Here is a 25,940-nt window from a genome sequence, read left to right as displayed (position 1 = left end):
GGTTGAACTCCAGAGACCAGATCAAGCAATGCTGCTTAATACCATCACATGATCCACCCTGAGGCTCAGTATTTAATTAAAATGAAGAGCGGAGCACAGCAAAAACCAGAAGAACACTGTTGTTCTTAGTGGATGAAGCCAGAGGAGTTACAAGTTAAACCTTGATTGCCTGGATCTGTGAGAATTCAGCATGGAGTGTCTCTACTGTTTTCTGGGATTTCTGCTTCTGGCTGCAAGATTGCCACTGGATGCTGCCAAACGTGAGTAACTCTCAGTTTCTACCTTTAACCCATTCTCTGGCTATTGGCTGAAGTGATGGGTTTGTCTGAGTCTGCAGCTGGCCTTTAGGAAGCATTTGTGCTCACTTGTTTCCTCTGGAAATGGTTGGGGATGTTGAGAGCATGGCAAAATGCATTCTGTTCCATTCTTTGCTCCAGGCTCTTAGGAAGTGAAAGACGCATGGCCCCTCTGTTGTGGAGCTTTATTCTATCAAAATTGCCACCTACTCTCTTAGAGACATTGGGAGGGTTCGGGTGCGAAGGGCACAGTCTCTGGCTTGAGATCACAACAACACTACCCACTAAAGTTTGTCTGGTTTCCATCCGCCGGGATAAGGCCACAGAGGAACTGAAGCCCAATTCTGGAAACAGGCTTTCTAATAGTAACACCCAGAAGCTGTTCCCAGTTCTGCTGAGGGAATTCCCTGGCAGGCCAGTGGTTAGGACTCCATGCTTTCACTACCAAGGGCCTGGGTTCAGTCTCTGGTCAGGGAACTAAGATCCCACAAGCTGCTCAGCAAAAAAAAAAAAAAAAAGAAAGAAAATGAAAATCCTGCTGATTTTTCACAGACCTGCAGGAGTTTGCTGCCACTGTAGTGAGGTTACTGAGAAAAGAGCTGAAGCCCTGGGTCTCTTTTCTAGTTAGAGGCTGGGGACTTCTTAATAAGGTAATGCCCAGACCAATGAGGAGCTGATTTAAAAAGAGGAGTTTGTGACTGGAATGGAAGCCGGAGTTGTGAGCCACTAAGCTCAAAGGCGGCCCACTTGTCCAGTCCAGGGGATGTGTGGCCCCAGCAGCTCCTGTCCTCCAAGCAGAGGTAGCGTGGAGTGGGAGAAGGGAGTGAGTGAGATATCACCCAGAAGGTCCACTCTGCTTCACTCTAGTAGAGTAACGACCTTCGCAGGGTGAAAGTTCTGATTTTGCCAGGGGGCAATGGTGGGGGCAGAGGAGGGGGGAGGTACGTACTGAGAAGGGGCCCAACATGTGTTCAGTTCAGTTCAGTTTAGTCACTCAGTCATGTCCAACTCTTTGTGACCCTATGGACTGTAGCATGCCAGGCTTCCCTGTCCATCACCAACTCCCGGAGCTTGCTCAAACTCATGTCCATTGAGTTGGTGATGCCATCCAACCATCTCATCTTCTGTCGTCCCCTTCTCCTCCTGCCTTCAATCTTTCCCAGCATCAGGGTCTTTTCCAATGAGTCAGTTCTTCACATCAGGTGGCCAAAGTATTGGAGTTTCAGCTTCAGCATCAGTCCTTCCAATGTATATTCAGGACTGATTTCCTTTAGGATGGACTGGTTGGATCTCCTTGCAGTCCAAGGGACTCTCAAGAGTCTTCTCCAACACCAGGTGGAGCATCAGTTCTTCAGTGCTCAGCTTTCTTTATAGTCCAACTTTCACATTCATACATGACTACAGGAAAAACCATAACTTTGACTAGATGGACTTTTTTTGGCAAAGTAATGTCTCTGCTTTTTAATATGCTGTCTAGGTTGGTCATAACTTTTCTTCCAAGGAGCAAGCGTCTTTTAATTTCATGGCTGCATTCACCATCTGCAGTGATTTTGGAGCCCCAAAAATAAAGTCTGCCACTGTTTCCATTGTTTCCCCATCTATTTGCCATGAAGTGATGGGACCGGATGCCATGATCTTAGTTTTCTGAATGCTGAGTTTTAAGCCAACTTTTTCACTCTTCTCTTTCACTTTCATCAAGAGGCTTTAGTTCTTTTTCGCTTTCTTCCATAAATGTGTACTATACCATGTATAGTGCTATGCCAGCTGCTCCACTTACATCAGTCAGGTAGTCCAGATGGTCCTGCCACTATTCAACGGGTGAGGAAACAGGAGCCCAGGTCTGGCTTTTCACCTGCTGGGCCCAGATCTCTCAAGGGAGGGTTCTGGACACAAGTACACACATTCCTCTCACTTCTCCCTGCAAGAGAGAAAAGCCCAGCAATGAAGTGCAATCCCGGAGGCTGCTGGGTGGAGGAGGAAGAGAGGGGCCACTGCTGGCTTCCGAGCACGCCGGCCAATTCCCCAGGTGGCGGTGGGACTGATGGGGGAGCTGGGGGGCGGGGCGCCAGGAGCCCGCAGTGGTGGGGGGGCTTGGAGAGCGACCTGGGAATGGAGCGAGAGGGGGAGAGCGTCAGGGGGCCAGGGTTCTGCAGCCAGCGCTGAGACCGGAAGCTGGCCGACCTCCCAACCCCGACTCACCCTCCCGCCCCCTAACCACCAAGCGGAAGGTCTGTAGTGAGCGGCTGGGAAAGCGCCTGCGACGGCAACCAGGGAGCCCGGACGCAAGTGCTGTGTCGGCGCGGGCCGGAGTTTGGCCCTTGTCCGGCCGCTGAGCCGCACTGGAGTCTCGCAGCATCCCAGAGAGGCTGTGCAGGCCCCTGTCCCGGAGGAGCGGGTGGGCCAGAGACAGAAAGGCGCTCGCTCCAGGTCGCACAGCGGGCAAGGGGAAGAAGGCTTTCGTGCAGACCAGACCGCCGTCCTTCCTGCCAGCCCTGGGTCTGGACCACGAAAAGTGACTTAGCTCTTTTGAGCTTTCCTTTCTTTCTTTGCGAAACCGAGTAATGGGATTCTTGTGAGATCAGCTACTTGAAATCATCTTTTTTTAATTTATGTGTGTGAAGATTTGTGTCTTTTTCTCCCTACTGTAATTCCTTAAGTGCGTGGATCTGTTGTCCTTATTTATCTCTTGGCTTCTCTGTTGCCTTGGGACATGGTAGTGATCAATAAGCATTTAATAACTGATCAGTTCCCAGAGAAGGCTAAAGTGCTTGAGGAGGAATTGTCTTACCTCCATGTCCACTCGGGACAGACTCCCCCGGAGCCCGCAATTGGGGAATGGAGGGACAGAGAGTTGACAGGTCATGGGAGGCCCCTGCACCTAATCCTAGTGTGCGCTCCACCAGCACCCCTGCTCCGCGCAGTAGGCAGGTTAGCCTGAGGCTGGGTGGCAGTTTGACCCGAGGCCCAGCCTATTAGCATTGCAGCAAAACCTGCTGCCCTGTTTCACCTTGGCCTTAAGACGAGGTACCCTGGCCACAAAAAGCAAGGATGGGTAGAATTTCATGATATATCAGACACTAAGGTATTCCTTTCCGTTTTCCAATCATAGCCCTGGTAAAGGAGGAAGGCGAAGGTATTGACAAAGTATTAATAGCTCCCAAGCAGCCCAGCTGCCGTGTCTCTGCTGGTGGCCAGAGCGGGGCCTACGAAGGGGAGAGGGAACAGCCGCATGGTGCTGGGTGTGTACCCCACATCTTTCCCCTCCCCACTATCTTTTAAAATTTTACCGTTGGGCTTTTGTTGTTGCTTTTGTTCTATTTTTTAATTCAGTTTTTTAAATTTGAGGTTATTGTAGATTCACATGCACTTTTAAGAATAATGCAAAGAGACCCCTGTGTATGTACCCTTTACCTGGTTTCTCCCAAGGGTAACATCTTGCACAGCCATAGTACAATGTCACAGCCAGGATACTGACATTGACACAGTCCAAACACCAAACAGTCCCATCACCACAGATACAAACCCACTTCCCTTTCTCACTCAACCCCACCTGCCAGCCCCTGGCAACCACTAATCCATTCTCCAATTTTATAATTTGGTCACTTCAAGAATGTTAGAGAAATGGAAACTTATAATATGTAATGTGGGAGAACTGGCTCTTTTTACTCAGCATAAATTACTGAAGTTGTTGCGTATATCAATAGTTATTCCCTTATCTCTGAGTAGTATACCACACTATGTCATGTACCACAGTTTATCCGTTTGCCCCACTGAAGGATTTTCTAGTTGTTCCAACTTGGGCTATTATGAATAAAGCTGCTATGAACATTAATGTACAGGTTTTTATGTGAACATAAGTTTCCATTTTTTCTGGGACAGATGCCCAAGAGTACAACTGCTTGGTTGCATAGTAATTGCATGTTTAGCTTTACAAGGAAACTGCCAAGCTGTTTTCCAGAATGGCTATACCATTTCTACCAGCAGTGTATGAGTGATTCAGTTTCTCTACATCTGATGTCATTTTTAATTTTAGTCTTTCTGATAGGTATACAGTGACGTCTCATTGTGGTTTTAATGTGCATTTACTCACTGGTGAATGATATTGAACATCTTTTCATGTGTTTACTTGCCATCTGTGCATTCTCATCTGTGAAATGTCTGTTCAGATCTTTTACCCTATTATTTGAAGTTTTTAAGTTTTTTTTTGCCATGTTATGTGGCATGTATGCTTTTGGTTCCTCCCAACCAGGGATCGAACCCACACCCCCTGCAGTGGAAACATGGAGTCTTAACCACTTGACCATCAAAGAAGTCCAATTATTTGCTTTTTTTAACATTGCAAATTGTGAAGATCCTTTATATGTTCCAGATAGTGTTTCTTTGTTGCAAATGTGACTTGCAAGTATTTTCTCCCTATCTGTAATTTGCCTTATTATCCTCTTCACAGAATGTTGCAGAGCAAAATTTTTTAATTTTAATGAGGTCCAGTTTATCAATTTCTCTGTTATAGATTAAGATTTTGGTATTAAGGCTAAAAATTCTTTCTTACTTAGAACCTGAAGATTCCTCCTAGGCTGTTGGCTTTTTTACAGCACAGTGTGTTGAAAAGCTGTCTTTCCTCCATTGGATTATTTTTGCAAAAGTCAACAGGGCATATCTATGTGAATCTATCTTTGAGTTCTGCAGTCTGTTCTGTGGACCTATATGTTCATTCCTTGTCACTCTCCTTTTAAGTATGTATCTCTCCTTGACTTTTGACATTTAAAGTCAGAAGAAATCTGTGTTTGGATTATGTTTCTGGAAACACTGACATTCACTCAGAATCTGAGAAACAGGAAGGCCTTGGAAGAGTGGAAAAAACTGATCCTGGGAATCAAAAGTTGCAAATCTTCATTTCCACTTGATTAAAGATGTCTCTGAATGAATCATGTCACTTCTCTAGGACTGAATTTCTTCATCTATAAATGAAGGAATTTGAATTAACTAATCTTAGCTCTTTCATTGTCGAACATTCTATCATTCTATGACTCAAAATTCAACTGAATTTCCAGTTATGAACATTTATTAATAAACATAGATTTCCTTTGTTCCTCACTTTGTTCTTTTTTAGAAACATACTGTCTCATGGTATCACAGGACATTTGGTTTTTTTGTTTGATTTGAAGGCCTGGAGAAGAAACGTGGCCTGAAATCCCACAGCCTGTTTCACTGTAGCAGGTTCTATGGCTCCCAGATCAATGTTCTTTCAGTGTTCATCTGCCTCTATTATAAAAAGGGAATTACGTGCTGCTCCGTCCTCCTACCAGCAAGGAGGAAGAGAAGACAGAGGCTAGTGGCATTATTTCAGTATGGCTTCTCTGAATACCTGCTAAATGAGAGGTAAGTAGACAAAGTAATTTTTTTTTCAAATATTTTTATAGGTTTTCATGATGTGCTGAGCAACGAAAGACCTTCTGGTCATATGTGGGAGCACAACCAATTAAATGGGTGGTCTTCAGATGAAAATGACTGGAATGAAAAACTCTATCCAGTGTGGAAAAGGGGAGACTCAAGGTGGAAAAGCTCTTGGAAAGGTAAATCAAAAGACTCAAAACAACTGTAATTTCTTCTTCTTCTCTTTTTTTTAGTTTCAAGTGTATAATAGTGATTCAGTTTTAAAACAGAAGTATAATTGGTTTACAATGTGTTAATTTCTGCTGTACAGTGGCGATTCAGATACATATGTATATATATATTTATACACATTCTTTTTTTAAAATATTCTTTTCCATTATGGTTAATCTCAAAATATTGACTATAGTTCCCCGTGCCTACAGTGGGACCTTGTTTTGTATCCATTCTATGTGTACTAGTTTGCTTCTGCTGACCTCAAACTCCCCCACTTCTCCTCCGCCTTGACAACCACCCCTTGTCTGTGAGTCTGTTTCCCATAGATAGGTTCATTTGTGTCATGTTTTACATTTCACATATAAGTGATATCATAGGATATTTGTCTTTCTCTGTCTGACTTACTTCGCTTAGTATGATAATCTCTAGTTCCATCCATATTGCTGCAAATGGCATTATTCCATTTTTTTATGACTGAGTAGTATTTCATTGTATATATGTACCACCTCTTCTTTATCCATTCATCTGTTGATGGACATTTAGGTTGTTTTCATGTTTGGCTATTGTGAATAGTGCTGCTATGAACATAGAGATACACGTATCTTTTTGAATTGTAATTTTTTCTCTGCTATTTGCCCAGGAGTGGGATTACTGGGTCAGGTGATAATTCTATTTTTAGTTTTTTGAGGAACTTCCATACTGTTTTCCACAGTGGCTGCACCAGTTTACATTCCTACTAACTGTGCAAGAGGGTTTTTCTCCACACCCTCTCTAACATTTATTATTTGTAGGCTTTTTGAAGATGGCCATTCTGACTGGTGTAAGGTGGTACCTCATTGTAGTTTTGATTTGCATTTCTCTAAACATCTTTTCATGTGCCTATTGGCCATCTGTATGTCTTCTTTGGAGAAATGTCTACTTAGATTTTCTGTCCATTTTCCGATTGGGTTGTTTGGTTTTTGTTATTGAGTTATATGAACTGTTTATATTTTTGGATATTAATCCTTTGTTGGTCAAATCATTTGCAAACTTTTTCTCCCATTCTGTTGACTGTTTTTTCATTTTATTTATGGTTTCCTTTGCTGTGTAAAAGCTTGTAAGTTTGATTAGGTCCCATTTGCCAAACAACTGTAATTTGTTCTTCCAGTTCGTGTTGTAGATTGTGGACCCTCTGTTCATGAAAGCAACAGGACTCCTGTTGCTTCCATGAATGACAGTACACTAGTTATCAAGTGGGAGGCACCTGGGTTTGGCACTGTTCCCTTTATTGTCGCAGTATCACTTTCTAAACTCCTCACTCTCCTCCACACACAGAATTTAACCTCCTTAGAAATTTACATTTGGTACCTCTTGGAAGATTTTGGAAAGCAAGCAGGTTTAATGTGGGAATGGTCATCTTCAAAAATTCTGAGATTCCAGAGCACTTTGACCATCTCAAATGTGTGATTTGTCAGAAAGTTATTATCTTTCCATTCACATCAAAAATGAATGACTCCTTCAGTCATTCACTTTGAAATTAAAAAATTGCAAACCTTTAATACATATTTCCTCAATCAAATTAAACAGATTTTTAATTATTTAAGTAATTGTTCTCTCTGTGGTCAGAGAGTTCTTCAGTTGGTCTGACTTTCTAAGTTCATCTTCTGGAGTGTTGTGCTCTGACAGCAAAAGTTGGGAGTCCTGCAAATAATTTATTGTAAAGAGGCAGAAGGATCCTCTGGTCGTTATTTGTAGATTTAGCTTTCCTTTTTTTATTTATCAGTGAAAAGGAAAAGAGATGTTTGATCACTGAGCTCCTTGTTTCTATGTTCTAGGAGGCCGTGTGCAGGCAGTTCTGACCAGTGATTCCCCAGCATTGGTGGGCTCAACCATAACATTCGCAGTGAACCTGGTATTCCCCAGATGCCAAAAGGAAGATGCCAGCGGCAACATAGTCTATGAGAAGAACTGCAGAAATGGTAAGGAATGTTATTCAAATCACAGGAGTGGAATTCTGGCTTCTCAAAGAATAATTTGACAGCTCTTTGTTGATCAGATCAGTTTCTGCTCACAGAAAAAAAATGTGGCTAGCACAAATGATAAAATGCATATATTTTGGTTTTGCTTTGCTCTTAGTTAAAACAGAGAAGCTCTTTGTCCAAGTTAAAGAGCGTGAATGATTACGGACACATCAAGGGGAATTATCTTGTTAGAACTCAACAGCCTTAAAAACTCAAATAAGTACTGAAATTCTTCAGTCAGAAACAAGACTAGTAAGGGCAGTGATGATCTGATTTTATTACTTAGAATTTCTATTAAACTGCCAATGGTTTATTTCTTTTCAATTCATCTTCCGATGAGGAAAACAACAAATTCTGTATAGAAAGAGTTTGATCATTTAAAAGTATTATATTTAGTAGCCTGTAGTTTTTTTTGTTTTGTTTTGTTTGTTTTTGCTTTTATCTCACTAAACAAGTTGATTCTTAGGAATGTTTCAAGTGACAATGCAGTTCTCTTTTTCATGAAAGAGTCCATGTAAAAAAACTTTTACATGGGAAGTTTTATAAAGTACCTCTCACCGTTAGGAGAAATCAGAGCTCTTGAAAGAGATGACTGATTCCAGGTGCAGGACAGGACACTATCAGGTGAGCCAGGGACACCTCGTGCCAGTAGACAAGGAAGTAACGGGGATATGTCACAGGGACACAGAGGCAGCTTGAGGGGCCCCTACTGGCCGTGTGGGGGACAATTTAAGAATAATTAAAAAAAAAAAATAGTGGCCGTAGTAGATGGATAAATAAAAGGCTCTCCATAAATGTCAGTGAACATTAAAAAAAGAGGATGAGAAGATTGTTTCAGATGAAACTATATTGATCATGACTTGTTTAAAGTGGAAAATGTCATACATTCAGAAAAGTAGGGAGCAAGTACATCAAAATTCAGCAAGTTTAATGTTTTTTTCTGTTTGCTTCCATCTATCTGTGTTTCTATTTATATATCTTTTTTCCAAATCGTTTGAAGAAATGAAAGCCATGTGTAGGATGTGGCCCTTGATTGGACTGTGGTAGGGGTGGTAATGGTGTGATTATGAAGGAGAATGTCTTTATTCTTAGAAGTGTGCTGAAGTCTTTAGGAGAAGAAAGTCATGATGTCAGATGAGTTGGGGGGAAAAGCTCCAGATAGACAGAGTGAATCAAAATAAAAAGATACAGCTTCCCTCAGTTTGCTTTGAATATGCTTGTGATTTGGAGCCCCAATATGAAGATAAACATATTAAATGAAATCTCTGAACTTTTCTGAAAAATTGCTTTATATAGAACTCACTGAAATATAATATTTAGGCAGAAAAAGACCCAAGTCATAAAGGTATCATTAGATGAATTCTGAATATTAGGGTGTTAGTTGTCTAACCGTATCTCAACTGGTTATGAAAAAATATGAAAATTTATTTAATTCAATGGTGAACATTGAGCGTTCTGAGTCCAGATGACAATCATGGTGTGCGCCTTTCTCTGTTTAGATACTGGTCCATCTCCTGACCTTTATGTTTACAACTGGACAGCGTGGACAGAGGACAGTGACTGGGGAAACGACACCAGTGAAGGCCATCACAATGTGTTCCCTGATGGGAAGCCTTTCCCTCACCCCTGGAAAAAGAATTTTGTCTACGTGTTCCACACACTTGGTTGGGCTATTACAATCCCCCCTAGTTTCTTCTTTACCTTTCCTTAAAATTTTTAATTTTGTTTTTCTTTTCTCATTCTATTATTGAGAATTTAAACACCAGGAGTTTAACAATTACTCTTTTAACTTTCCTTCAGTGAGGGATAAAAATAAAATCTTGGCTAGCCTTGCCATATCTCTAGGACATCAAATAGTTAAAAGGAGAAAAAGACAGGTTTGGCTTTCTTTTTTTTTTAAAAAAGAACTACTTAATTTGTTTCTGTCTAAAGCAGTAATATGAAAAATGATATTTGAATGGCATATGGATGGTCATTTGTTGATTTATTCTTTAATTTATTATATTTTTAAAATAATTTTAAAGAATTAGACTTTTAGTAGAAAATTTGGAAAAGGCAGAAAAGCACAAATGAAAAATCAGTCATCGTAATTCATACCAGAGATTATCATTGTTAACATGATGGTGCTTTCTCTACTAGTATTTCTTTCTTTTTTCTAGTATTTCTTAATTAAGATCATAACATATACACATTTTGGTCAAAATTATGAGCATTGACTAAAATTCTTATGCAACTTGCATGATCTTATGGAATCCATTTTGCTTAATTATTAGTGATTCTTTTTTTAGGAGGACTAAATTTAGGTTGTTATTAGCAAAGCTGCTGAATTCTTAGTTAAAAATCTTAGGTTCCATCTGGATCTGAGCAGTTCATATCTGCTAGCCATCACACAAACTCCAAATTTTGGAATGTTTTGTCAGTCTCAATGAATTTCAGAGAGCTTTTCTTTCTTCAATTATTTACAAATCAAAGCAACATATTAATAATATACTCCAGTTGAACAAAGTACAAAATATATAACAAATACTATGCTCATTGATTTAAAGCAAATTTTTTTCAGGGCCTTGTGGCCCTGAAACTGTGGCCCTGTCAGCTAACTCCCCAAATGTCATTTCTTTGACCTGAAATGACATTTGTCATGTACATGGAGTCACATAAACTCACTAACACTTCAGATTCTGTTTAGCCTAGTTAATAGCCATTAACTTAGCTAGTTAAGATGTCTTTATTTAACATCAGCTTTTAGTCCAGAAATTGCTGTTTTCCTAACAAGATTGTTTTGAATTTCCTTTTTCTGCTGAAGTCTCAGAGTTAACTGACATTTTCTCTCAGCTAAGCGCTGCCACTGTGGTCTGCCTCTGGGTGCCATAACTAGCATTTCCTCACCTATCACTAATTCCAAGAGACATGTCTTCCCCCTATAATCTCTAACAGAACTGCCTCTGTGTTTCAAGGTAAAGGGGGATCCTGAACCTTTACTGACACCTTTTTTTTGTTGTTGGCCATACCTCGAGGCATGTGGGATCTTAGTTCTCTGACCAGGGATCAAACCCATGCGCCCTGCAGTGGAAGCACAGAATCTTAACGCTTGGACTGCCTGGGGAAGCACCCTCTTTCCTGACATCTTTGATCATGTGATAAACATGATCTTTAAGCATCCCCATCTTACAAGTATCCATCTTCTAATACCTTTTGTTCCAATGACGCATCTATGACAGGTGCCTCAAAAAGATTAGAAAAATCTTTGAGCCCTAAAGGAGAGAAAATTACTGTTACTAGCTAGTCAGTGGTGGTTAGATTTAGGTTAGAGTTGGAGAAAGAAAAAAGACTCAAGGGCCCTAGAAATGTCAACGAAACTACTTCATTCCTTTTCATACCCACCATACCTGTTTCTTTTTCACCACTGCATTTTCATATACAAATATTATTAGAAGGTGGAGGAATCTAGCTCCCTAAAAGAAGAAAAGTTGCTCAGCAATATAGCTGAACTAGTAATACTATTACAAAAATAAGGTAGATTTTTTGATATATTTTTTAACTCCCTTAAATACTTCACTATTACATTAAATGTATTTTCTGTGGGAAGCACATGTATTTCAAGTGCCAGGTCACTTACTTATAAAAAGTATTTGTCGGTGGGAGGGGGGGCTGGGATGGGGAATACATGTAAATCCACAGCTAATTCATTTCAAAGTATGACAAAAACCACTGCAATGTTGTAAAGTAATTAGCCTCCAACTAATAAAAATAAATGGAAAAAAAAAGTATTTGTCAACTAAGGACTAACAGCATTATCCCACTTAAACAGCTCTTTTCATTTTAGTCAACTATATACAATTACATTTGTTTGTGGGTTTTGTAAGGTTTTGTATAAAAATAAGCACTGTCTTTCTTGCTGAAGGAACCAAGACAGCATCCCCACCCTGTTTTTCCTTTCTCAAAACAATCTGTAAATGGTAGTTGTTAGTCTTTAAGGAACATCAACTTTCTATCATGATCATATGATGTAGCCAATAACTAAACATTTCTATCTTCTCAAAGGTCAGTATTTCCAGAAATTGGGACAGTGTTCAGTGACAGTTTCCATAAACACAGCCAATGTGAGTCTTGGCCCTCAAATCATGGAAGTAACTGTCTTTAGAAGACACCGACGGACATATGTTCCCATCGCAAAAGTGAAAGATGTGTACGTAGTAACAGGTGAGTGATGTGAGCTCTGAATTAACTGAGGACGAGGTGCTGAGTTCTGGTGATGTTAGTGGGTTTGAAAAAGTAGAACTAAATATTCTGGGTTAGGTTACGCCTCATCTGGACTCCTTTTCAATCTCATGTATTTAATAACATGTTCCATCTATGTTTTCTAAAGTAAACCGAGAAAACTCTAGAAAACTTGCATTAAAAAATGGGAAACGATGCTGAATTACCCCTCATTTTAATTTCCAAACTAAAGGCACTGTTGAAGTCACCCACTTAAAATCAAGCAATCACGCCCCCCTTCTTTCTTTTTTTTTTTGAATGTACATTTTAGATCAGATTCCTGTATTTGTAACTATGTCCCAGAAGAACAATCGAAATTCATCTGATGAAACCTTCCTCAGGGACCTCCCCATTACCTTCAGTGTCCTGATTCACGATCCCAGCCACTTCCTCAATGAGTCTGCCATTTACTACACGTGGAACTTCGGGGATAATACTGGTCTCTTTGTTTCCAACAATCACACTTTGAATCACACCTATGTGCTCAATGGAACCTTCAGCCTTAACCTCACCGTGCAAGCAGAAGTGCCTGGACCTTGTCCTTTGCCTTCACCCAGACCTCCAAAAACCACCCCTTCTTTGGGTAAGTGTTTTCCAGGTTAAGTTTTGTTGGCAGGGCTCCTTAACAGCTAGAAAAAAACTCATGTGGTTTGTATAATTAGATCCTTAGTTAAAGAGATTATGTAAAGACTCTGCAGTGATTCCGTTTTCTACCTGTTGATTTCCTTTAGCTACTTATCATGACGTTTAGTTGTTAGAACATGGAAGGAAGGAGAATATGTTTAAAGTCACTTGGTGGTTCATATACAGTTTTTTTACCTTCCTAATTCTCACTGTTTTCTTGTTATGTATACAGGTGCTTTCCCCCTTCCAGTCCTTCACATTTCTGTTTGCCTCCCAGTTTTTCTAGTTAATGGGAGACACATTATCCCCTTATAAACATTCAGGCCATTCCATTGTCCTTTCTCCCCTTCCACATTCCCTCCCCCACTTCCATTCTCCTCCCCACCCTGCCCACATCCACTCCATGTCCTATGACAACTCAGCCATCCTTATAAGTAGTTTACAAAGGGCTCAAAAAAGAATAAACCTTGAGAACATTTCTTGGCTAGCAGACTGGAAAGATTCCAGACACTAAAATCATTCTAGAGATAAGGCATAATTAATTAATCCCAACTTCTCATAATAATATATGGGGACATTCAAGAAGTTCTTGAGCATTTACTTTGAGAAGCATTAGCTTTCATCTAATTCTGTACCCTACCCCATGCCGTCACCATCCTTCCCACTCAGCCATGAATACATCTTCCATCCAGGCATCCCAGGGATGGCAGTAGACTGACATCCTCTCACTGGACACAAGAGGGTGCCATCACCAAGGACAGACAGAACACTCCATGGTGATGTCCAGACTTGTTGCAGTTGGCTTTTTTTTTTAACCCAAATCTATTAGATATAAACAATAAACTGCTATTAATAAGTAAGTGTGTTGTTAAAAAAAACTTATTAAGTCAAGCATATCTAATACCAGACACTGTAAGTTGTTGCTGATTTTGCTTTCTTTTAAATACTTTTAATTATAAAATTAATGCATGTTCATTAGTAAAAATTCAAATTCAGAAATTTCAAATAAAAGTGAAAGCTCCTGCTTATTCTCTCCTCCCAAGAGTAAAACCTTGGAAGAGTTGGTAGTGTTTGTTTCCAGATCTTTTCTGTCCATTTACAAACATATTCCATAAATACAAATAGGATTTGTGGTTTTAATTTTTAGGTAGATGGGCTCACACAATATATATTGCTTTACAATTTGCCTCTTTTCATTTTAACAAACATCACAGACATCTGTCCATTATAAGTACATGTAAGTGTAATTCACTTTATTCAATGACTTCTTTATTTAACTGTTCTCTTATTGATGGACACTTCAATTCATTCTAATTCTTATTATAAATATAACTGCCTTGAACAACTCTAAACATATAGCTTTGTTTCGGTATTTCTGGAGAAGAGTCAGTTTATTTATCCACAAGAATTGATGGTCTTCCTTACAAATAAGGACATCAAGTGTAAAATTCAAAATAAATTACAGATGCTTGCTTTGTCTGTCTAGAAATTCCTGAATGGTAAAGGTTTTAATGTTAGTCTATTTTGAATTACATTTTTATAAAGCAAGATTATTTTTCTTAGAACATATTTATATCATAACATATGCAAAAGGTATTTTAAGTCAATGAAAGAGCATTTTAAATGTGTTGTTATTTTCTATAGGTTAAACCATAAGATAGAAGGTAGCAACCTTATGAATTCACTACATTTTATAGTGAAAGGAAGCTACTTGACTTCATCTAAAGGTATTAGATCAACCATAATCAATCCCAAAATGCCGTAAAACAACTGTGAGACTTGGATGGACAGAAATATGTAATGGGACCCAAGGTGATGATAGGAGTTAGCCCATGACTTGAGAAAGGGGTTAGAGTGCTTGCCCTCTGGGGAGAGAGCATTTTTAACTACATAGACCATATTAACAGGCTGGGACTGTTGAACACTGGATTGCTATTTGACCAGAAATTGTGTTGTCTCTGCTTTGGTACGTGGCTTCCAAATAAGTACAGCTATTACATAGAAACCAAATGCAGCCGCAGGAGTGAGACATAAGCAAAGTTGAAGTGGTGACTCGGGGTAATTACGTCATAGGATAGACAGGTATGCACTTGCTTTAAGCCCCAGAATTCTCTTCCCTTAGCTAACAGTGCCACTGATCATTTTTCAGAATTTTGTGCACAAATCTAAAAAGATAAACCTTTCCAAGACTGATGCTAATCAGTGTTATAATATATATATGATATATGTATTTATGTATGGCTTCCCTGATGACTCAGTGAAAAAGAAGCTGCCTGCCAATGTAAGAGACTTAAGAAATGTGGGTTCGATCCCCGGGTCAGAAAGATTCAGTAATGGCAACCCACTCCAATATTCTTGCTTGGAGAATCCATGGACAGAGGAGCCTGGTGGGCTACAGTCCATGGGGTCACAAAGAGTCCGACACGACTGAAGTGACTTTGTATGTGTGTGTGTGTGTATGTGTGTGTCTGTGTGTGAGTATAATGTGTGTATATATATATGTATATATATATATATATCATGTTATATATATATTATCATACATATATTATCTATGTGTGTGTGTGTGTGTGTAAATTAAATCTCCTTGCAGTCCAGGGAACTCTCAAGAGTCTCCCCAGCACCATAATTCAAAAGCATCCTTTCTTCGGCACTCAGCCTTCTTTATGGTCCAAACTATAAAGAAGTTTTCTAGGGAAGAGGCTGCCACCCCTAATACCCTTCACAAACATATCTTTTGCTTTGAAGCCCATCCGTTAAATCTCAGAATACAATGAATGATTACCCTGCAACTTCCAAACGACCACCTTGAGACTCAAGGAATATAGCCAACTCTGCCACAGCCTGCGTTGCTGATAAACCACACCTACATCTGAATCTGACATGGTGTCAGAACCCTTCTGGGTTTTACCCAAACAATGTTTCCCAAAGTGTCTGCCACAGAGCACTCATTTCCAGAGTTGCTCTGAGAGCTGTTCTGCGAAGTTCCCTCAGCATAGGAGCATCACAGGCACACTCGTTCCCCACTAGAGGCTCTGAGGCCCTAGAGAAATCTCCCGGTTGACTCCATCCTTACATACTCCTGTGTTAGAGCTGCACCTCTTATGAAGCTTTGATTCCCCCCAAACTGGGTCCATTTTCATGTCTTTGGAAATTTAAGAGACAACAATGTTGTATTTTCAATAATATATTTTCTTTCCAGTCTTTTTATCTTTCTAATGGAACACCAACACCTTATTTAGAGCCTTTTAAATTGTAACTAATAGAGCATTAAATTCTTTGCTCTAATCACATTCAAAGGGCTATTTTTCAAAAGTATCTTGTATTCCCTGCTTTCCTTCCTCACACCTCTGCTCATCACAGTGACTGTAAGACTTCGAGAATACAAACCTAGGATCCATGAGACATCCAAATGGGGAAAGAATTGCCTTTTTCCATGTTGTTTGCTTCTTAACATTTAAAATTACATGTCATATATGCTATAACACACCTATATCTAAATAAATAAATATATATATATTATAAGAGCATATTGGGACAAGGAAATGAATATTTATTAATTACTTCCTATATGGCAGGTGTGAGAAGCAAGTTTTATATGTCTTATCTATTTAAGTTTAATAGTTCAACCCTGGTAGGTCAGTAAATATTGTTCCTATTTTACAGATGGGCAAATTGAGGCAAGAAGTTAAATGATCTGCCCATGGTCTCAAAGAGCTGAAAGCAAGGGGCCTAGAATTTGAGCCCAGAATACCTTCTTCCAAAATTACAGTATAATTTTATCTATTGTAGCCTGCTTTATTTCATGATTATTATGTTACGCATTTTAAAATGGCTTCCATCTTTCATTTGCTATTTATATTTGAATGAGACATGGGACTGTGTTTGCTTATATAATTTAACAATTTTATAATGTAGCTCTCACGTCTCATGAATTGTTATGCATTTAGTTCAAATTTCTGAAGCAATTTAGTAGTATAGAATTCTTGATGTTTTTCTAAAGAGCAATAAACAAACGTTTAGATCTTTAGTTATATCATGGACATCTTTTGCATTCTCAGCAACTTATCTAAAAATCTTTCTATTTAAACCCTCTAGTACCTACTGGTGACAATACCCTGGAGCTGTGGGAGATTCCTGATGAAAGTTGCCATATTACCAGATATGGCTACTTTAAAGCCACCATCACAATTGTGGGTAAGACCATGGGGGAAAGATGTTAGAATCCACCTTGGGCAACCCACTCCCTTCCCTGACTCCAGGGAGGGGTGGGGCTGGGAAACGAGGGCACCCACTCAAGGTGCTACCACACGTGCACAAAAAAGACTCCACTAGCTTCTAAATTTCCACCTGCCTTTCCAGCCTTCCTTAGACATCCCTCTAAGAGATGAAACGAGGTCCTCGGTGGAAACAAGCCCTCAGTGAGGCCTGCTTAGCGAGGAACCTGCGGAGGGCCTGGACCTCCTCACCCTGTGCAGCTCAGAAATCTGAATGAATGTGGCCTGAAGGAAGGCCAGCTGCAAGTTCCCACAGCCCCTGCTTTCCTCTCCTGGGTGATTTCACAAAGTCACACCTCCTGTGTATGAGAAAGGGGTTGAAAAGAACAGCCACGCAGGGCTGTGCATGAAGGGCACTGCTCACTGGTGCCCAGCAGAGGAGTTGGGCGGGGCTACAACTCACGTTGTATGCTCCAGGGCTGAGCCCCGTGGCAGGAGACACAGTGGACGAGGCCTCCCTTCCTCCAGGGTCATCTGCCTCCTGACACGTACACAGGCTCCAGGAATGACGGTCAAACTTGGACTGAAGAACAGTTCAGTTTGACTTTGAAAATGCAACCTGGACATGTATCCAGACTCTGGGATAGCTTCCCAAGTCTGGCATGGCGAACGACTGTGTTCATTTTGATTGGCCTTCTGATTTGTTTAGAGGCAGTTTGGTTTTCATTGTATTTTGATGTGGTTTTCTATGGGGTATTGTTTCATTAGAGGGCATTCTAGAGGTTAACATCATCCAGGTGACAGATGTCCTGATGCCTGGGCCACAGCCTGACAATTCCCTGGTGGATTTCGTGGTGACCTGCCAAGGGAGGTGAGCACACAGTCTCTGGGGAAGGAAGGGGCCAAGTGAGAACCCCAGCGGAACAGTGGCCTTCGCACACCTCCCACCTGTTAGGTTGATTTGGAATCTGTGTACCCAGTTGCTCACTCAGTTCTGACTCTTTGCAACCCCGTGGACTATAACTTGTTATGCTCCTCTGTCCATGGGAATTCTCCAGGCAAGAATACTGGATTGGGTTGTCATTTCCTCCTACAGGAGATCTTGCCAACCCAGGGATCAAACCCAAGTCTCAGATCTCCTGCATTGGCAGTTGGACTCTTTACCACTTTGGCACCTCCCAGTGCCATCTGGGAAGCCCCAGATTTGGATTCTAGTTCCTCACTAAGCCAGACGAGGACGGGCCCTCACAAGTGCTCTCAAGTGTGTACTTGCTTTGCTAGAGTTGAGCGATGCTCATCACCTTTAACTGTTGAATAATTACTGATTGGACACTTACTGTGTCCTTAACATTTTACTTCTGTTTTCATGTCAAATCCTCACATAATCATACGAGTCTTCTCATTTTACAGATTGGGCCACCAGATACACAGTGATTATAGTACCTCTCCAGGTGGTGGGTACCCGGCAGAGCAAGGTTCGCAGGCGCAGAATCTCTGAAGTCCCCCTGAGGCTCCTCTGGAGTCTGGGGAGCCAGTGTGGAAGGGCTGTGTCCTTGTGCTAATGAATAGCAACGCTTGATTAACCTGTCTCTCTTTAAACTTATAAAACTCTTTCTAATGTATTACATAATTTGACTTCCTGTGGTTTGGTTACAACTATAATCAAGAGGGGCTTCCCTGGTGGCTCAGTGGTAAAGAATCCACCTGCAGTGCAGGAGACGTGGATTTGATCCCTGGGTTGGGAAGATCCCCTGGAAGAGGAAATGGCAACCCACTCCAGTATTCTTGCCTGGGAAATCCCTTGGACAGAGAAGCCTGGCAGGCTATAGTCCATGGGCTCCCAAAGAGTCGGTTGCGACTGAGCATGCACATATATAGATAACAGACTAAATAGAAAGTAATTAATATATAAATACTATATCAATTAACCCATTAAATATTTAAGTAATTTAAATATAATAAATGAATCAGGAATTAAAATGTTGTGTATATGATATATATGGGTTTTCTTTGTAGCTCAGTCGGTAAAGAGGTTAAGAATCTGCCTGCAATGCAGGAGACCTGGGTTTGATCCCTGGGTCAGGAAGATCCCCTGGAGAAGGAAATGGCAACCCACTCCAGTATTCTTGCCTGGAGAATCCCCAGTGGACAGAGGAGCCTGGCAGGCCGCAAGAGTCGGATATGACTTAGTGACTATATGTATGTATGTATGTGATGTATAGGTTAGAAAATGAGCCGGTATAAAAATGAGGCCATACTTGATCCAAAGGGAGAGCTCCAGGGAATTCTCTGGTGGTCTAGTAGTTAGGACCCCACTTCCACTGCAGGAGGCATGGGCTCATCCCTGGTCAGTGAACTAAGGTCTGGCAAGCTGAGTGGTGCAGTGCAAAATAAGAAAGGAATAGCTCCAAAGCTCTCTGAGTTGGGGAGAGAATGGGAGGACAGAAGGAGAGAACATCCTGACTGGAGAGGCAAAGGTGCTACCAGAGGCCGGGGGTGAAGACAGCATGAACTCATCTGATTCCCTGAGCCTTTATCAGCCTCGCTTCAGAGCCTGGCCTCTCTTCCATTCAGGAAGTCTACTCAGACGTGAAACAGAGGCGAAGACAGTAATGCATGTGAGGCGAATGGTTACAGGGACAGCTGTCAAATATCTTTCATGCAAATCCCAGCTCCACCTCTAACTGCTTCTGTGACCGAGGCCAGTGAGCTCTCCTCCCAGAGGTGGTTCCTCACCTGCTGCGTTAGGCTACTACGACTTGCCTCGTCAGGCCGCTGAGAGGAATAGACAAGGCCGTGTCGCTTATCTGAGACTCGGGGCCCCGCACACAGCAGGCGCTGCAGGAACAGCTCCGGCCGTGGCTGCTACTGTAGTCAGATATCTGCACGGGCCCACACAAGGCCGGCTGGCGTTTAGTCCTACCTTAGCCTAGCGCCTAAGCCACCTGCGTCTTTGAGTGTCTAGGGAGCCAAAGAGAAGAGGCAAGTTCCCAGCAGCCCCTTGGCTTGGGGGAAATAGTTTCCTCCTCCTGCAGTCCTAGGGCCTCACCTTCCTGACCATATAGAGGAAACAGCGGCTCACACACACCCAGGCTTGTTTAAGAGTAAATTGTATGTGACAACTTCACATGATATAGTTTGAGTAAGACTAAGGTGGGATTCAGTTTCACAGGAGTGTAATGATGTTTTCCTCTTGAACTGAGGTCGTACTCCCCTCTCTCTCCCTCTGGATGTCATTCATACCCCCCAGCATCCCCACAGAGGTCTGCACCGTCATCTCTGACCCCAGCTGCCAGATCACCCAGAACCCAGTCTGCGACCCTGTGGCCGTGGAGCTGGGCGACGCGTGCTTGCTGACGGTGAGGAGAGCCTTCAGTGGGTCTGGGACATACTGTATGAATCTCACTCTGGGTGATGATGCGAGTCTGGCCCTCACGAGCACCCTCGTCTCTATCTCCAGCAGAGGTAAGCTTTGTTTTATGGTTGTATGAACATTTCGTGTTGCAGATAAAGCATGTGTCAGATACTAAAGCTATTCAACACTTCACTCTCAATGTTTAGCTGTATTCCAGTGTAAAATTCATTGAGCTGTCATTAATGGGGATTTGAGAAATGATATTACAATACAATAGCAGATCTACTTAGGGAAGGGATGAGAGAGAGAGAACTTATGAAATAATGGCCAAAGGAAAACCTCTACATTTATTTATTTATGGCTGTGCTGGGTTTTTGTTGCTGTACAGGCTTTTCTCTAGTTGTGGTGAGCGGGGGCTACTCTCTAGTTTCGATGTGAAGGCTACTCATCGCAGTGACTTCATTTCTTGTGGAGTGCAGGCTCTAGGCACTCACCTGGGCTTCGGTAGTTGTGGTGCATGGGCTTAGTTGCTCTGCGTCATGTGGAATCTTCCCAGGACAGGGATCAAACCTGTGTCCCCTAAATTAGCAGGAGGATTCTCAACCACCAGGACCACAAGGGAAGTCCAAGAAAAGCCTTTTGATGAAAAAAGCCAGCTGTGATCACGGATAAGTAATGATGGGATGTGGCCACTGAATGCTTGGATAGGTTTGTATTTCAAAGGGAAACTGTAAAGCCCAACATCAAAAAATAACAATGTTCTCCAATTAAACTATAACAAAGGGGAGACTGCTCTCATGTCCTCAGAATCCACCTGGACAAAGACATGACGCCAAGAAGAGAAATAAGAAGCCAGGTGGACTCTTGGCTCCCTTCTAAGTTACCATGGACCCTTCTTTTCTTTCTCAAAGTCTGCCAAGCATTACGCTGAGACGGCAACAAACCAGATTACCCAGTCCTTAAATGTTCAGCAGACAGACTACTCCTTGTCCCCTTAACCTCAGAGGGGTAACATGTTGACAAAGTGGATGAAGGAATTCCCGTTCACTGGTGGCTGTTTATTTTCCCTAACCCCTAGGGACTCTACCTGGTGACCCTAACTGAATTTCACATATAACTGGCTATGTTGTAAAATATTTCTTCACTTCTTAAAAGAAGTGCTACATGGTGGAACGGAAGGGACAGGTAAAATTGTGCGTACAAGACAGAATGTATTTTGCTCTTAAATTATTTATTTATTTATTTGGCTGTGCTGAGTCTTAGTTGTGGCACACAGGATCTTTAATCTTTGTGGCAGTATGTGGGATTTTTAGCTGCGGCATGTGGTTCTTCACCTGTGGCATGTGGGATCTAGTTCTCTGACCAGGGATCAAACCCAGGCTCCCTGCATTGGGAGCATGGAGTCTTAGCCACTGGACCACTAAAGAAGTTCCCACTTTGCTCCTTAATTTGAGTATTGTCAGATATAATCTAATGACTAACTTACAAATAATTCTTTTGGTCTTGGAGTCTATCTTATAAAGTGAAATGTACTTAAATATATATTTACTCATTAACTGTATAAAAGGCAGCTTTAACCTCATTGAAAGATTAGCATAAGTAATAATGCATATAATTATTTGCTTGAGCTTTTATTTTTGGTGAGAGCCAAGGTGTACATTAAAAAAAAAAAAAAAAAAGGATGCAAATATACCCTGCTTCCTTGAAGGCAGGATACATGGGCTTGGGGTGCAGGATGGGAGCATGGGGAAAAAGAGGTAGCCAGAGCCTCTGTATCCTACTGAATGTGGACCTTCTATGCTGTCACTTTTGGGAGCTACTGGGGTCATTCTTCTTGTGTTGCCGCAGCTGCTTTTAAAACTGCCTTTAGAGTCCTAACCTAGTCCATGAAGCTTCCTCAGTTCTAGCAAATCACCATTGTCTTACCTGGATTAGATGCTTGGATATTTGCTTTCCTTTAATACCTATTGTAGTTAGTAATAACTTTAGGTGAGACCTGAACTGTGTGTGTTTTTTTTTTTAATTTATTTATTTGGCTGTGCTGGGTCTTAGTTGTGGCATGGCAGGATCTTTAGTTGTGGCATGTGGGATCTAGTTCCCTGACCAGGGATCACAACTGGGCCCCCTGCATTGGGAGCACGAGTCTTAGCCACTGGACCAGCAGGGAAGTCCCTGAGCCATTCTATTTATTTATTTATGGTTGCGCTGGGTCTTAGTTACCACGTGCATGAGCTTTCTCTAGTTGAGGCAAGTGGATAGTCTTTGCTGTGGCGCTTGGGCTTCTCACTGCAGTAAGTGTGGGTTCAGTAGTTGCGGGGCATGGGCTTGGTTGTTCTGTGGCATGTGGGATCTTCCCCGACCAAAGATCAAACCCATGTCCCCTGCATGGGCAGGTGGATTCTTAACCATTGGACCACCAAGAAAGTCCCTCCCTGAGCCACTTTTAAAATCCAAAAAAGGAAGGAAAGAGAGCTTTTAATTCAGTGGAAATTGTGAACTGATGACTTGGGTTTCAGAGTCAGAATTTCCAAAGTTGACCAGTGTTCGAAGGCAAGCGCATAGACTTTTAGCTGAAATGACTTTTAATCATTGATTCACTAAATGTTCATGAAGCACCTGGGATGTTTTCAACAAATATTCAGTGGGTATCCACTGCATGCCCAGCACAGCTCCAGGCACCACAGAGACAGTTGTAGATAGAGTGAGAACAAGGTAAGGAAGATCCCCGCTTTAGTAAGCAGAAACAGGGAATAAACCAACAAGATGATGTTGTGAAGACAGTGAAACAGAGCATGCAGGGTGACAAGCAGGGAAGAGAGGAGACAGACGTGGACCCTCGATCGGGAGGTCAGGAAAGTGTGCCAACCTGGTGGTACCCGCTTGGCAAAGGGCCCCCTCCGAACTGAGACCTGCATTTCAAGAATGAGCAGCTCGCCTAAATCTTTATATGCCTCTGATAGGGTTTGCATTTATTCTGTGTGTAAGGGGAACCGCTGGCAGGGTTGAAGCGTGATCCTGTTAGTACTTTTAGATGATCATTCAGACTGCTGAGTGAAGCCAGGATTATTGGAAGGTAACACTGCAAGTGAGCAGATGGTGAAGATGTCCTCACAAGGGAGAGGGCTGGTGGCTGGACCTGTGATGGTGGCGGAGAAGACAGAGGGAAAAGAGACCAACTTTGCTTACACTTTGGTGGCGGAGACAAGGCTAGTTGATTTGCTGGTTTCTGGGAGAACAAAGAAGACATAATCCAAAGAAGGAATTGTGATAGAGTGTGGTGGAGGCAGAGGAAGGGTGACAAGGACAGACTTGACAAAGGAAGGCATGACCCAGTGCCCTCATGCATGTCTGGAAGGCGTTGCAAAGGGTTAGATGCTGGCAATGAGCTGAGGGATGGGCATTCCCAGCAGAGGGCATGGAAATTTGAAAGAGCATGGGGAGGATGGATCTTTATCCCAGCTGGAAGGTAGGCAGTGGAAGATGAGGCCAGAGAAGTGGGCAGAAAGTTTGTGAAGCCCTTTGCTGCATGGGCGTGGCTGGGTTAACTCAGACCAGAGCAGGTGTCTTCAGGACATGACATCTTTTAAGCCCTTAACACAGTGTTCCAGACATGCTAACTCATTCTCTAAATGGAAGGTAAGCTGCCCTGAAGACTATGTATTATGTAATGGGAAAGATTACTGAAAGCTCAGAGGGGCCATATATCTTCTGTTTGCTCCCTTCTTTGTTGATTTAATTACATTACAAGCAGCATGTCCTCTAGGTGGAAGCTGTCACTAATATGACCTTGCTTCTGTTTTAAGACCCAGCTTCCCTTTCAAGAATGGCAAATGGTATCCTGGTCTCCCTTGGCTGCTTGGCCATACTCGTCACTGTGATTGCCTTTTTGATGTACAAGTAAGTTGCTGGTTCTAACACTTTAAATCACTAGAGTATATTGTCAAAAATAAATGGCATATTTCTGCACAAGTGGGCTGTTTTCCCTTTTCTGCTTTGAAACATTTTGTGTGTGGGAAGAAAATCTTCTACTGAATGATGAATAGCAAACCAGCCTATTAATTTTGCTGTGGTTTTTTTTAATCCCTAAAAATGTTACCAAATGTCAATAACTTTACCAAATTGTCAGTTTAATGCTTAACATATAATCTCAAGTTATAGTAAGCAGGCACATTTCTTGCATGAAGAAGAGAAAATGTATTTTCATAAGACAACACTGTCTTAAAAGCCATAAGTTAAATGGAATGAACGATTCTGCACTTGACTTGTGACTTATAGAAAAAGCAACCTTTTCCAGCTGGAGATCTCTTTTTAATCTGTCCAACACATTGCTTTCAGAAAACACAAGGAATACAAACCAATAGAAAACAGCCCTGGGATCGAGATCAGAGGCAAAGGCCTGAATGTTTTCCTCAATCATGCAAAGACCCTGTTCTTCCCCGGAAACCAGGAAAAAGATCCACTGCTCAAGAACCAACCAGGAATTCTTTAAATCTTCAGCCTTACTTCTGACCAACAGCTCATCCTCAGTACCGTTTATGTCAGCTTGCTAGAGTGGATGATGATAACTTTTTAAAAAGATTAATGTAAAATATAGATTGTGGGTGCGGGAGGTTCAATTTTTTAAATTTTTTATAGGTTAAATGACATTTTAGGGACATGGCTGAGGTTGCATGTAGTTTAATTCTTTTCCATGTTATATAACTGATAAAACCAATTAATAGAGCTTCCTTTCATGATGATTTATGTTTCACTTACAATGTCTTAGGTAATCAGTAGGATAGATACGCTGTATTCAGAGTAGCAGGAGAAGGTACTATTCATTAGAGTCTGACCTAAGTTAATTGGAAAGAGAGGCTGGACATGTTCTAGCTTTCCATATAATCGTATACATAAAACCAGTGAATTCCTATTCTGAAGGTCATGATCCAAGCTCCCTGAATCCTGTGTCAATGAACATGCATGAGCTCCCAACAGAACACTAACAGGTCAGCTTTTAGTAAGCTGTGCGTGCTTGCTATACTAAAAAAAATACTAGGCTAATAAATGTGTGAATATTATCATGACTGCCTGCCCAGTCCAAATGTGTAAAGGATCAGTACTCATTCATTCATTTTTCCCATGGACATTTATGTAGCACTTTCTGTATACCAGGCATGTTGCCAGGTACATAGCCCTGTACTTGTGTTGACAATCTTGTGGACATAACTGAATTTCTGTAGACTCTGGCACTCATAGTTGAAATGATATATTATGATTTCCCAAAGAAGGAAGTCTTTCTGGTTTTCCTACCCATTTCTCTATTCAAATGACACAGAAACTTAATCAGTAAGGATTTTACTTTCATTTGTAACTGAAACCACCGTGTGTCAGTCTTGACATTCTTTTTCTCCTTCCTGAAAAATAAAATATGAGAAGAGACCAGATCTTGGAAATGTTTTTCTAATTTTTGTGTGCCTTTCAATTTCCTATACACTTTTAACACATAAAAAGTTGTTTAACTTTGCCCCATGGAATGCTGATAATTTCTGAGTATTTTATATTTTTAAGTGTATTAATACAATATATGAAATTTTGACTAATTTTA

At 41.4% G+C, this 25,940-nt stretch overlaps 1 protein-coding gene across 1 annotated transcript; it reads left to right on the top strand.

Moving 5' to 3' along the window:
* GPNMB (glycoprotein nmb) lies at positions 1 to 25,779 on the top strand. Its single transcript, XM_020876479.2, has 11 exons — positions 1 to 260; positions 5,717 to 5,869; positions 7,718 to 7,861; positions 9,403 to 9,567; positions 11,945 to 12,103; positions 12,432 to 12,743; positions 16,883 to 16,981; positions 17,770 to 17,872; positions 20,252 to 20,466; positions 24,160 to 24,253; positions 24,692 to 25,779. Exons 1-11 carry the CDS (start codon positions 191 to 193, stop codon positions 24,843 to 24,845), a joined length of 1,668 nt encoding a protein of 555 aa, XP_020732138.2. The 5' UTR covers positions 1 to 190; the 3' UTR covers positions 24,846 to 25,779.
* The last annotated feature ends 161 nt before the right edge of the window (positions 25,780 to 25,940 follow it).

This window comes from Odocoileus virginianus, unplaced genomic scaffold (assembly GCF_023699985.2).
Source record: "Odocoileus virginianus isolate 20LAN1187 ecotype Illinois unplaced genomic scaffold, Ovbor_1.2 Unplaced_Contig_29, whole genome shotgun sequence".
In the NCBI taxonomy this organism is placed as follows: domain Eukaryota; kingdom Metazoa; phylum Chordata; class Mammalia; order Artiodactyla; family Cervidae; genus Odocoileus; species Odocoileus virginianus.
Note: the sequence above shows the minus strand (reverse complement) of the source record. Positions and strands in the feature narration are given on the sequence as shown.